The 13,461-nt window shown below is 41.9% G+C and overlaps 1 protein-coding gene across 1 annotated transcript; it reads right to left on the bottom strand.

The window, feature by feature from the left end:
- Nucleotides 1-980: 980 nt before the first annotated feature.
- LOC709633 (cyclin-Q-like) lies at nt 981-1,862 on the bottom strand. Its single transcript, XM_077982236.1, has 2 exons — nt 1,209-1,862; nt 981-1,148 (listed from the first exon to the last, which is right to left on the bottom strand). Exons 1-2 carry the CDS (start codon nt 1,860-1,862, stop codon nt 981-983), a joined length of 822 nt encoding a protein of 273 aa, XP_077838362.1.
- Nucleotides 1,863-13,461: the final 11,599 nt, after the last annotated feature.

Raw genomic sequence — 13,461 nt, 5'->3', positions numbered from 1 at the left:
AACTGCCACACTGGGGACCACATTTCCAGCACATGAACTCTGAGGGACATGCTCAAACCACAGTAGTGCTTGTGTTCACAGAGTCCCATCATCTCCTGTATGCCACACTGGCAGCCAGGGTCCAGACTGGCCTTAGGGCCAACATCCCCCACCAAGGCATCAGGGTGCATGTGGTCATTCTGCAACACTTCCCCGCTACCATTTCTCAAGGCTGTTTCATGTTTTCAGTAGGTCTTTTAAAAATTACAAATGTAAATGATCATGGTAAAAAAATTCAAATAGAAAGTAAAATAATATAAAATCAGAAAGAAAAGATGTCTCCCCCATCCTCTAACTACCAGTCCCAAGTCTTTAACATGACCAAAATGGTATATAGTTCTAGAAAATTTCTCTTTGAAAACAATCATCCATCCATCCATCCATCCATCCATCCATCCATCCATCCATCCGTGAATCCTCCTGCTTCAGCCCCCTTAGTAACTGGGATTACAGACACGCACCACCAGACTCTGCTAATTTTTGTATTTTTAGTAGAGACAGGGTTTCACCATGTTGGCTAGGCTGGTCTCAAACTCCTGACCTCAAGTAATCCACCAGCTTCTAGCTCCCAAAGTGCTGGGTTTGCAGGCATGAGCCACCGCACCTGGTCCTTTTCTTTCTTTCTTTCTCTTTTTCTTTTTTGACTTGCCTCACCTTGTATTACACAAAATAGATTTCAGTCACATTGCATATTCATTCTCGCTATAAATCTGGCTTAAAAAAATTCCTAGGGATTCAGTGTCGTCGATGTCATGATTTTCCTTTTATTGGCATCATGCCTCTATTGTATTCAGAGTCCTCTCAAAGAACAAAGGCAGATGTGGCTGCCTTGGGTCAGCTGCACCCAGTGTGCTCCCGGCCTGCTCGCTGGAGGCGCAGCTCCCATTATCATCTGGACCGCGACTGCTACGGATGGTCAAAGCGGCAGCATGTCATCGCCTTCACCAGCCCTTCTCCAGCAGCACAACCAGTCCTCCCAGCTGGTCCTCTGGGGACCAGCCATCATGGCGACGTGGTGGCAGTGTCCCCAGGCAGCTGACCATCCTGGGCTTCTCTTTGGGCAGGCCTGGCCAGGGCCTTAGGGGAATCTCTGTGTCTATAGTATAAATCTGAATGAGATCAGACACAATATTATCAATGATTGGCCTGGTAAGGTCGTCACTAAACACCTGCCACCACGGCTTCTCAGCCTCGACCTCGGCAGGCACCTCGACTCCACAGGCCTGCAGGGCCAGGTAGAGCACCGCCACGGCGATGTGCTGGGCCTGGAAGCGGAGGCACAGCCCCCGGTGGTAGCTGTCCTGCAGCAGGGCCCAGACAGTGACGGCAACGGGGGTCTGCTGCCAGCTGTGGTGGTTCAGCCAATTCCTGAGGGAAACCAGGTAGTGGAGCAGGTACTTGTGTGGATGCTGGAAGACCTGGAAGTGCATACTTCTCAGTATGAGAAGCTCACACTGCACAATGCTGTCCCGGAGCTCCCAGAAGTGGGAGTCCAATTCCAGGGGCTCACCGCTTGGGTTGAAGTACCTGTTGGACACATTGATGATGTCACGAGTCCGCAGGCGCTGCTCTTCCACTTTGCCGGCCAAGTAAATGGAAGACATGGCAATCAGGTAAGAGTCATAGGCGTCCAGATTGGTCTCGCAGAAAAACTTACGGTAAATGGTGCAAGCAGTGGCAATGGGAATGGACCGCGTCCCTAGCTTGATACCTGCCTCCATGATGAACCTCACCATGTGGAAGTGCACCCTGGCTTCCGGCGCCGGCCGCCCCTCGGGGCCCTGCGCTGTGGCGCCCCCTCTGCCGTCCTCCCCGCCTTCCATGAGGCCCCGCGGCTGCGGCGGGAGAGGCGGTCAGCTGCGCAGACTGGCCGTTCTCTTCCTTTCTTTTGTTTCCTTTCCTTTTTTTTTTTTTTTTTTTTTTTAACAAGTTGTATCATATTATGCATATTGCTCTCCAACATAAGTTTTCACTTAATAATATTCTTGGCATCTTTCCCTATCAGCACACAAAGTTTAAAAACAAGCAAACAAACAAAAAACAAACAGCTGCATAATATCCCATAAAATGGGCCAGGCACAGTGGCTCACGCCTGTAATCCCAGCACTTTGGGAGGCCGAGGTGGGCAGATCACGAGGTCAGAAGATCTAGACCATCCTGGCTAACATGGTGAAACCCTGTCTCTACTAAAAATACGAAAAATTAGCCGGGGATGGTGGCGGGCGCCTGTAGTCCCAGCTACTCGGGTGGCTGAGGCGGGAGAATGGCGTGAACCCGGGAGGCGGAGCTTGCAGTGAGCTGAGATCGCGCCCCTGCTCCACGTGGCGGTGCATGCTGTAATCCCAGCTACTCAGGAGGCTGAGACACAAAAATCCCTTGAATTTGGGAGGCAGAGGTTGCAATGAGCCGAGATCGCGCTACTGCACTCCAGCCTGGGTAACAGAGCGAGACCCTGTCTCAAAAAAAAAAAAAAAAAAAAAAAAAAAAAAAAAAAAAATCATAAAATGGATGTACTATAATTTATTTAATCATTTTTCTGTTAATGAACATTTATGTTATATTCATGGTTGTTTCTCAAACAATTCTGTCCTGTCAATTTATTTTATGGATATACTTGCAAAAACACACTAAGCTATGTGTACAGGAATATAACCACCAGTCCCAAGTCTTTAACATGACCAAAATGATATAAAGTTGTAGACAATTTCTCTTTGAAAATGTACAGGAAGGTACACACAGCTTAGTGTGTTTTTGCAAGTATATCCCTAAGCTAAATTCCCAGAAGTGAAATTGTGTGTTCAAGGATATGTTGCTGTCATGCGCTGCATAACAATGTTTTGGTCAATGACAGTCCTCATATACAATGGTGATCCCACAAGATTATAATGGAGCTAAAAATATTCCTATCGCTGGGTGAAGTCACAGCCTTCGTAATGCCATAGCCCATGATAGACTCACACAAATCTAATATGAAAAAATAAACAAACCACCATGAGCATCTTTCTGAAAAGAGTGATTCCTCCTTAAGAACAGCCTCAGATTGGTCCTTCAGGAGGCATCCAGAAGAAGACATTGTTATCGTAGGAGACGACAGCTCCATGTGTGTTCCTGCCCGCTGAAATTCATCTAGTAGGATAAGATATAAAGGTGGAAGACGGTGATATTGATGAGCCTCACCCCGTGTAGGCATAGGCTAATGTGTGTGTTGGTGTATTCATTTTTAAACAAAAAATTTGGCCAGGCATAGTGGCTCACACCTGTAATCCCAGCACTTCTGGAGGCCAAGGCAGAAGGGTCACTTGAGGACAGCAGCTCAAGACCAGCCTGGGCAACAAAGTGAGACTCTGTCCTTACAATTTTTTTTTTAAAAAATCAAGCAGGCATGGTGGCTCATGACTGTAGTCCCAGCTACTGGGGAGGCTGAGGTGAGCGGATTGCTTGAACCTTGGAGGTTGAGGTTACAGTGAGTCTTGATTGTGCCACTTGCATTCCAGCCTGGAAGACAGAGCAGACCCTGTAGCTAAAACAAAACAAAAAAACAAAACAACAAAAAGTTTAAAAAGTAAAAAATAATTAAAATGTCTAAAAACAGAAAAAGGTATATAGAATAAAGATATAGTGAAAGAAAATATTTTTGTATAGCTGTGTAATGTGTTTGTGTTTTAAGCTAAGTGTCATTACAAAGAGTCAAATGTCTGAAAAAAGTAAAATTTATAAAGTAAAAAAGTGATAGTAAGCTAAGGTTAATTTATTATTGAAGAAAGAACATTTAAAAAATTTAGTGTAACCTAAGTATACAGTGTTTATAAAATGTACAGCAGTGTACAGTAATGTCCTAGGCCTTCACATTCACTCACCACTCACTCATTGACTCACCCAGGGCAACTTCCAGTCCTGCAAGCTCCACTCCTGGTAAGTGCCCTATACTATACAGATATACTATTTTTAACTTTTTTATTTTATTTTATTTAGATGGAGTCTCACTCTGTCACCCAGGCTGGAGTGCAGTGGCACGATCTTGGCTCACTGCAACCTCCGCCTCCTGGATTCAAGCGATTCTTCTGCCTCAGCCTCCCGAGTAGCTGGGATTACAGGCACCTGCCACCACAGTCAGCTAATTTTTTTTTTGTATTTTTGGTAGAGACAGGTTTTCACCATGTTGGCCAGACTAGTCTTGAACTCCTGACCTCAGGTGATCCACCCGCCTTGGCCTCCCAAAGTGCTGGGATTACAGGCGTGAGCCACCGCGCCCGACCTCCATTTTTAATCTTTTACAGGGTATTTTTTATCGTATATTTTCTATTTTTAGATATACAAATAATTGCCTGCAATATTAGTACAGTAACATGCTGCACAGGTCTGTAGCCTAAGAGGAATAGGTTATACAATACAGCCTATATGTATATAATATATAGTAAGCTGTATCATTTAGGCTTAAGTACACTATGACGTTCACACAATGATGAAATCACACAAGGATGTATCTCTCAGACATATCTTAGTTGTTATGTGAGTGTGACTGTATTTTAACTTTGGATACATATTGATACAAGTTGACCTTTGAGAAGACCACCAATTTCCGTTCATACAAATAGCATCAAAAGTACCAATTTCCCCACACTCAATCACTACTGGATATCTTTAAACTTTATGTTGTTGCTAATTTGATAGGTGAAAATGGTATTTCATTGTTTTTATTTGCATTTTAAAGTTACAAATGAAGTTGAGCTTCTTTTAATATGTCTGGTCTGTTTTGATTTCATTTTTGGTGAACTTAAAATCTGTTCTTTCCCCACATTACAATATTAGCATTTGGATGACTAAATCATGCGTTTTGCCCATTAGAGTTCATTTAATCCCAGTCATGAAATATATTTGTAGATTTACCAGTGGTTGAATCCCAGAACAGTAGAGCTCTAGATACACTTGAGATGATCCCATGATACATTCTCATTTTCAGATGAAAAAACTGGGGTGTCTAGGGAAGCAAAATTAGCTGTCCAAGGTCACACAATTAGAGGCTGGCCAATACCAGAATGTGCACTGCCTGAGGTATTATGTAAGTCTTTTACTCTGCTGTTTACTAAAGCGAGAGGTCTGTCTTGGAAATTTAAACCACTCATCTTAATCTATTAGCATCCCAAGGAGCTACTTATAACTGTAACCGCCGACCCAATGAGCCAGCTTCTCATCCAATGTTTCACTTAATGGTGTAGTTTATTACAGTTCAGCAGTCCCAGAGACTGGACGTCTGAGGCACGTGTTAAACTCCTCTTCAACGGCTGCAGTAAAACTTTCCGTTTTACTGGCGGTGCCCAGTTCAGGGAACGGGAGTTTCTTATGCTCAGTCAACGCGAACTCAGGACAAATCAAGCAAGAAAAATCAGTAGTCTCATCTCTGCCATTACTTACAGTTTTTATGGATTGTTTAATATAATGAAACAGTCACAGGGAAGAAATTCAGTACCTCCATATTACATTCTCATACTTTCAAAGAGCTTTTTCAAATTCCTCATGAAATGATACCCATTTAATTTCAGTCTTGGAATTAGGGTTTTATCTTTCTGACACTCCTTACGGGGCCCTTAAACAATTACTAAAATCCACATTAGTCATTAGGGAACTTTGAAGATGAGAATTGCTCTGTCACAGGCTTTAATCCAGGGAGCCCTAAGTGCAGGGGTCCCAGCCTTCACTGTCTCTACACTATCACCTGGGCTTTTTTTCCCTATGGAAACACTAAGACTTTATTATGCTTATAATTTGGATACATCCATGTCTTTTCAAAATTTAGTTTTTAAGAAAATATTTAAAGAGTATCTAAATGATTTTTCTTCTTCTTCTTCTTCTTGTTTTGAGACAGGGTCTCTCTCTCCCAGGGTGGAGTACAGTGGTGCCGTCACAGCTCACTGCAACCTCGATCTTTTTGGGCTCAAGTGATCCTCCCACCTCAGCCCCCCGAATAGCTGGGACTACAGGCATGTGCCACGATGCCTGGCTAATTTTTGTATATTTTTTAGAGACAGGGTCTCACTGTGTTACTCAGACTGGTCTCAAACTCCAGGACTCAAGCAATCCTCCCACCTTGGCCTCCCAATGTGTTGGGATTATAGGTGTAAGCCACTGTACCAGGCTCAACTCTAAAGTTATAGTTTGATAGAACTTCCCAAATGATGGAAAAGACATAAGATTTTGAAGAGAAGAATCAAGAGAAACAAAAATAACTGGCAATTTAAGAGTTAAGCTACATGTTGCCACATCATCCATGTTAGGAAACCAAAAAAACCCCCAATTACATTAATAAAAATGAAAAATAGGTTTAAATATCAAAATAGGGGACATGTATCTTCTAAACACTGTAATTAATAGAAAATGCTTTAGTACATGGTCTTTATTTTTTTTCTTTTTCAGCCAAGTATATGCAGCTAACTGCAGTTCAGCTGTGAATCTGTTTTGAAGGACCTAAGTGCACTATTTCTGTTTTCCGAGAGAGTTTTAAGAAAATTCCCCCCGCTTTTTCATTTGCAGGTTATGTTCAGTTAATTATTAGAATGCGGAACATTCTGTCCTTACTACGCAAAAGTTCCTGACTTCTGGGTAGGCAAAGGGAAGCATAATGGATCCAAGGGAGATTCTTCCAGCCCTATTTTACTGGCCTTCTCTTCAAGTACATCGTAAGAAATTGTGTTTAAATAAATTGGATTGTACTTTCAATTTCAGGTAAATGCAGTTTGGAACTGGCTTATTAGATTACTCATGAAAATGTTCCGGCTTTCGGAAGTTAACTTTCTGTGAAAATAATAGCAAAAAATGGGTTATGTTAACTATGTGTTTGGGGAGAACTGTTTTCTAACACAGAGGCTCAGGGAGGATGGAGTAAGGGGGTGCACACCACTGTCCTAGGGTGCTGCTTTTGACTGGGGTAGAGCAGCACAGAGCCGACCTGGGAGTTGTGGGAATGCAGAATGTTTTGGCCTAAGACAATGCTTAGTCAAGGTGCTGACAGGGTTGGTTTCCTTCTGAGACACCTCTCTTTGGCTTGCAGATGGCCGCCTTCTTGCTGCTGCTTCACATGGTCATCCCTCTGTGCGTGCACATCCCTCATGTCTTTCATGTGTTCAAATTTCTTCTTATAAGAACACCAGTCAGAGTGAACTAGGGCCCGCCAAATGACCTTATTTAACCTGAACTATCTCTGTAAAGCCCCTAGCTCCAAATATAGTCATATTCTGAGGTTTTGGCGGTTAGGGCTTCAACATACGAGTCTTGGGGTGACATAATTCAGCCCTTAACAACAGTAAAAGTGATTTTACATGGTGTGTGTCGGATTTCAAAGCCTGTGGTCTTAACGACATTACAGTCACTACTTGCGTGTGTGTAAAGCTATTAAGGAGGTTGAAGGAAAGGGAATTTAAGCACATCTTTAATCATCAAGAAAGGTTTAGGCTGGGCGCTGTGCCTGTGATCCCAGCACTTTGGGAGGCTGAGGCGGGCAGATCACCTGAGGTCACGAGTTTGAGACCAGCCTGGCCAACATGGCGAAACCCCGTCTCTATTAAAAATACAAAAACTAGGCGGGTGAGGTGGCACATGCTTGTAATCCCAGCTACTTGGGAGGCTAAGGCAGGAGAATCGCTTGAACCCGGGCGGTGGAGGTTGCAGTCATCCAAGACTGTGCCATTGTACTCCAGTCTGGGCAACAAGAGTGAAACTCCATCTCAGAAAAACAGAAAGGTTTAGCAAAGGAGGTGTACATATGAGTAGAGCTTTGAAGGATGGACATGCTTTTTTTCCATTTAAATTGTAGTTGTTTAAAAACTTAATACAAATTTTTCTTTTTTTTTTTTTTAACTTTTTAACACTTTTTCTTTTTACTACACTTTGTCCAAAACAAGGAAGAATTTTTCTTACTATAAATGTAAATGTGTTCTTTGTATAAAAATTAGAGAATTAGATAATAAAATGAAAAAAGACACTCAGAATTGTGCCACCAAGAAAAATCTCCTTTTAACAACTTGGTGTATATCTTTTAAAATCCAGTTTTCTTTATTTCAGATAGATTGATGGGTAGACAGATGGAAAAAGCAAGAAAGAAGAAGCGGGATTCTCTTTCTCACATTGTACTCACATATTCATTTTTGTTTTTTGGGTTTTTTTACTCAATGTAACATGATGGAAATAGACCACGGATTTTGAGGGGTGGGGAGGGCAGAGATATTTTTGGCAGAGGATTAGTTTGCACAGGACCATGGACACAGAAGGATTGTAAGGTCTGACTCAGGAGGAGTGGTGCAATTTGGGCTGGCATTTAGGATGAAGGGCCATAAATTCTAGACCACTGACTTGGTTAGTTTAATGCCCTACAAAACATGGAGCCACATTTGTAGGGCTTTAAACTATCCAAGTTAGGGGTCTAGAATTTATTTGGTAGTAAAGATGAAACATAAAACTATTTTTGAACTTTCTAAAGCTCTGCTCTTTGTATAAAAATTAAAGAATTAGAAAATAATTTAAGGTTAATTTGTGGTAGAATGCCCAGTGGATAAGAATGTGATGAGATTCAAGGGTTAAGAGCTTGCCAGAGAACTATTGTCTAGGGGAGAGGAATCAGGAATAAAAACTAGGTAGAGACAGTAGGAAGACAAATGAGTCACAGACAAGGAAGAATTCACACAACTGGGTAACTGACTCGTATGTATGATGGGGAAGGGCAAAATCCAAGATGGGCGAGGGCAACAAATGACAGGCCAGCAATCACCGTGGGGAGGTCGGAGGAAGAGTTGACCCCTGGTGTAATAGGATAAGGTGTTGTCTTTGAGAGGTCAGTGACACATCCAGAGAAGAGGTGTCTGTCAGGCCATCACAAATATGAGTGTGTGGTAAAATGGCACATGTCTCTCAATTATCCATAAAGAGCCTCTCAAAGCCAATGGTGGACAATATACCAAAACCTTCAGTCCTGATCTTTGATTTTTGTTGAACTTTCTAAGAGACTGCCTCTTACAGCGTGTCCGTGCCACCCATCCAATTCACTTGACCCCAGCGAACCCAATAACTGGTCATGTTTAACTGAAATCTACATTCACACTTGGTTCTGGACTATAATTTCATTTTCAGATCCCTTTTTTGGAATAAATAGATCATTTTGCTCTTCTTGAAAGTAGTGAAGCAACTAAATCCCAATTACTTACCTAAATGAGAAAGAAATATTATTTGAGCAAAAAGAGAGCGTGTTAACTTGCTGGCCCTGCGTTAAGCACCAGACGGTCCACTTTCTGGAATGATCATGTCTCTCTCTTACTCTCCCTATCATAACACCCCTCAGCCAACTTTCTGCTTATAAAAATGGCATGAAATCTTATCTCAAGCCATTAAAAAGATTTCATACTATAAACCCCATGTTTAATGAATCACTGTGAGATTTGAGATTATACTGGTGTCAACAAGGAAGATGTCATTAACTCTTTAAGGCCTTAGGGTCTGAACTAGCAAATGACAAGCTGTAAAATGCTTCCACCATATCTCTGGAAAAAGATTCTCAAGGCCTTGTTTCCAGAAACACTGGCTGTGTGCAGCCAGTCCGTTTACAGATTTGGCCACTGAATCTAAAGACCGGAGTTATGCTTTCTGTGGATTCTTAAGACCCAACCTCATATACAAAAGGTTTCTTGAATCTGTTTTTATGTTTTCCAGTGATCACTGCTCTCTAGTTTAATTCAATCCTCTTAACTCTTCTTGACCTTGACTACTGCAATAGCAATAGCTTAACTGGCCTCTCTGCCTCTAGTCTCAGCCCACTTCATTCCATCCTCCATACTGCTGCCAGCATGATCTTTCTAAAACACAGCTCTCAACATGTCCCTTCCCTACTCAAAATCTTTAAAGACTCATGTTGCTTGTAGAGGAGAATGCACATTTGTTAGCATATCAAGGCAAAACTTTCCGTGTCTTTAGTTACCTGTCCAACCTCGTCTCCTCCACTCCCTTGTGGTTTTTCACCCTTGTCATTCCTCTATGCCTTTGTGCACACTGATTTCTGGGTCGGTGATGCCTTCCGCTTGGTGAACTTTTCATTCTTCAAAGTCCAGCTTGCATGTCATTTCCGTGAATCTTTTTGTTTCCTCTTCCTCTCCCTCTCTGTGTTGGCTGAATGAATTCCTCTTTCATCCATGTTCCATTAGCTCTTTATTTACCTTATAATAATACACCTCATGTTGTGGTGTATGGTTAGCTATTTACATGTCTTTTTCTCTGGCTAAGCTCTGAGTTCCTCAGGGGCAAGAACTACATTATATTTAGCCCTTCACCTTTGATTTCACCTTTGATTTAATTTCCTTTTCGGAGACTTAAAGTAAGAGTTGTTAGAAAAGGCAGGAGGATCATATCTTAAGTAAACCTCAATCTGTAGTTTGAAGTTTGTTAGTTACAAGGCAAACTGAATGAAAGGGTTAAGAATTCTGCTTAACAGCAAGCACACATATTTATAATGATCACCTTTCTATAAAACTGAGATTTTTTTTTAGAATATTTAGAAAATGGGATATAATCTGAATTTTTTTCTCAACTTAATTCCAAAATATTTTTAAAATGAAGATAAAATTTTATTGTGTACATTTAAGTTATACAATATAATGTTATAAGATACAGGAAGGTAGTAAAATGGCTACTATAGTGAAGCAAATTAGCATATCCGTCACGGTTACCTATTTTTTTGTGACAAGAGCAGATAAAATATATTCATTTAGTAAACTTTTAATATAATACAATGTTATCATCCATAGTCCTCATGTTGTACATTAGATTTCTAGACCTACATATCCTACACATGTACTGTTTTGTATCCTTTAACCTACATTTCCCCCATTTCCTCCCTCTCCCTCCCCGTCACCCCAGTTAATCACTGTTTTATTATCTGTTTTTGCGTACTTAACATTTAAAAAATGATTTCACATATAAGTGAGATTATGCAGTATTTTTCCTTCTGTGTCTGGTTTATTTCACTTAGCATAATGTTTTCTAAGTTTACACACTTGGCAAATGGCAGGATCTCCTTTTTAAAGGTTGAATAATATTCCATCATAGATATGTAATATATATATTACATAAATATACATACATATTTCACACATACCCCACAGTTTCTTGTTCATTCATCCATTGATGGACATTTCACCTGTTTCCATATTTTGGCTTCTGTGAATATAGTTGCAATGAACAAGGGAGTGCAGGTACCTTGACATGGTGGTGATTTCATTTCCTTTGGGAATACGCCCTGAAGTAGGATTGCTGGGTCATATGGTACTTTCTATTTGTACTTTCTTTAGGAATCCATACCATTTTCCACCATTTCTACCAATGACCACACTAGTCTACATTCCCACCAACCCCATGCAAGGGTCCCTTTTCTCCACAGGCTTGCCAACACTTGTTACCTGTTGTCTTTTTGATAATAGCCATCCCAACACATGTGAGCCCACCCTTCCTTTTAACTGTCATTTTAAACGTAGCACAGTGGTTGGGTGCGGTGGTTCACGCCTATATTCCCAGCACTTTGGGAAGCCGAGGCAGGCAGATCACCTGAGGTTAAGAATTCAAGACTAGTCTGGCCAATATGGTGAAACCCCATCTCTACTAAAAATACAAAAATTGGCTGGGTGTGGTGGCGGGTGCCTGTAGTCCCAGCTACTTGGGGTGCTGAGGCAAGAGAATCTCTTGAACCTGGGAGATGGAGGTTGCAGTGAGCTAAGATCGCATCACTGCACTCCAGACTAGGCTACAGAACAAAGTAATTTAGTCTTTTGTCAATGATTGAGAATTTTGATCATATGTATTAAGAATCTTTAAAATGTTTCTACATCTTGGTGTAATCTAAGGAATCAACTTTAAACACAGGAAAACATTTTTTTTCAAATAGACACAAAGTTTGAGCTTAGGTCTTGTGGCAGGCATGGAGGTGCCACATGAGAGAACCTGGTGAGGGAAGTGAGTTGGCCGGCAGCCTCCAGCTCCTGCACCTTTGGCATCCAGCACAACATTCACACCAAGGCCACACGGAAGCTCATAGCCATCAACCTGGCTGAGACTTTCTCAAAGCAGTTTGCTGCTCTTTGTATCCAGCCGTCCTTCCTCCCTTCTTTCCTTTCCCAAGCATCAGACCTTCATCATGCTCAAAGGCTCTCTTGGTTTATGCCAGCTCCCTCTCCTTCATCCTTAACAGAAGTTTTCCCTGTTAATTCTCCTGTACTTCTAAATCCATCTTGGCCTCCACTTCCTAGAGGATGTGAACTAGCAGGCCTATAGGATGAATAGGATTTACACAGGCAAAGAGGGGAGTCTGAGAAGTCCACGTAGAGTGGAGCACATGATAACCTCGAGGGACTGAGAGATGCCAGTGTGTTGAAGCGGAGTGAGTGGAGGGAGGGCAGGATGTGAATCAAGCTGGAAAGGGGAGGCAGGGCCACATAAGGATTTTTCACTTTATTCTGTCAGCAAAATCCATTAAGGATATTCATTAGAGATAATCAGACTTGCATTTTGAAAAGATTATTTGGGCACCCATGTAGCAAAGGCGCCATTTTGAGAGGCCAATGAAGTAGTCTAAGTCAGAGTGAATGGTAGCCTATACTAGGTTGTTGGTGGGGAGATGAAGCCATTTAGTTTTATTTGAGAGATATTTATGAAATCAAATCCATGAGATTTGGTGATGAGTCAGAAATAAGGGGATGAGGGAGAGGAAGCTTAAAGGCTTCCATGTTTAGGCTTTCATAGCTTGATAGGTGGATGTGCCATACGCTGAACTTGGGAACCCTTGAAAAGAACTGGGAATAGAGGGAAGACTATGCCCACTGAATCTGAACAAACTGTATTTGAGGTGTTCAAAAGGTAACATTCAAGAAAGGAGTCAAGTAGGCATTTGGTGTTGGACCAGGACTGGTGAACAAAACATGCGCCTGCAAACATAATTGTAGTTTTTGCCATTGAAAGTAATGGCAAAAGCCACAATTATGTTTGCACCAACCTAATACACCTGTAGATCATTGGTGCTGCTGCAGAAGCTTGTGATCCAGGAGCCAGAGTCTTTTTTCCTGAGAGCTGGGGAGTGACCGAGAAGCTGGTAGAGGACAGTAGCTCCTCTGCAAGCAGGTGCATGGCAGGGGTGAAGAACTAGCCCTGGAGGAATAGGTGTTTGTCCTTGATGTCTTTTGTGGCTTGGCAAAAGGATGAATAAGTAAAGGTCTGAAAGTGACTATGAGGAACAGACACTCACACACACACATGCGCACATGCACGCACACCCTAAAAGATTTATTTTAAGGAATTGCTCATGCACTTGGAGCTGGCAAATCCAAAATGTGTAGGGTAGGCCAACAAGCTCAGGCAGGAGTTGATATGACAGTCTTGAGGCAGAATTTCTTATTTTCC

This window comes from Macaca mulatta, chromosome 1, assembly GCF_049350105.2.
Source record: "Macaca mulatta isolate MMU2019108-1 chromosome 1, T2T-MMU8v2.0, whole genome shotgun sequence".
Classification (NCBI taxonomy): Eukaryota; Metazoa; Chordata; class Mammalia; order Primates; family Cercopithecidae; genus Macaca; species Macaca mulatta.
This window is presented reverse-complemented; position numbering and strand designations above follow the sequence as displayed.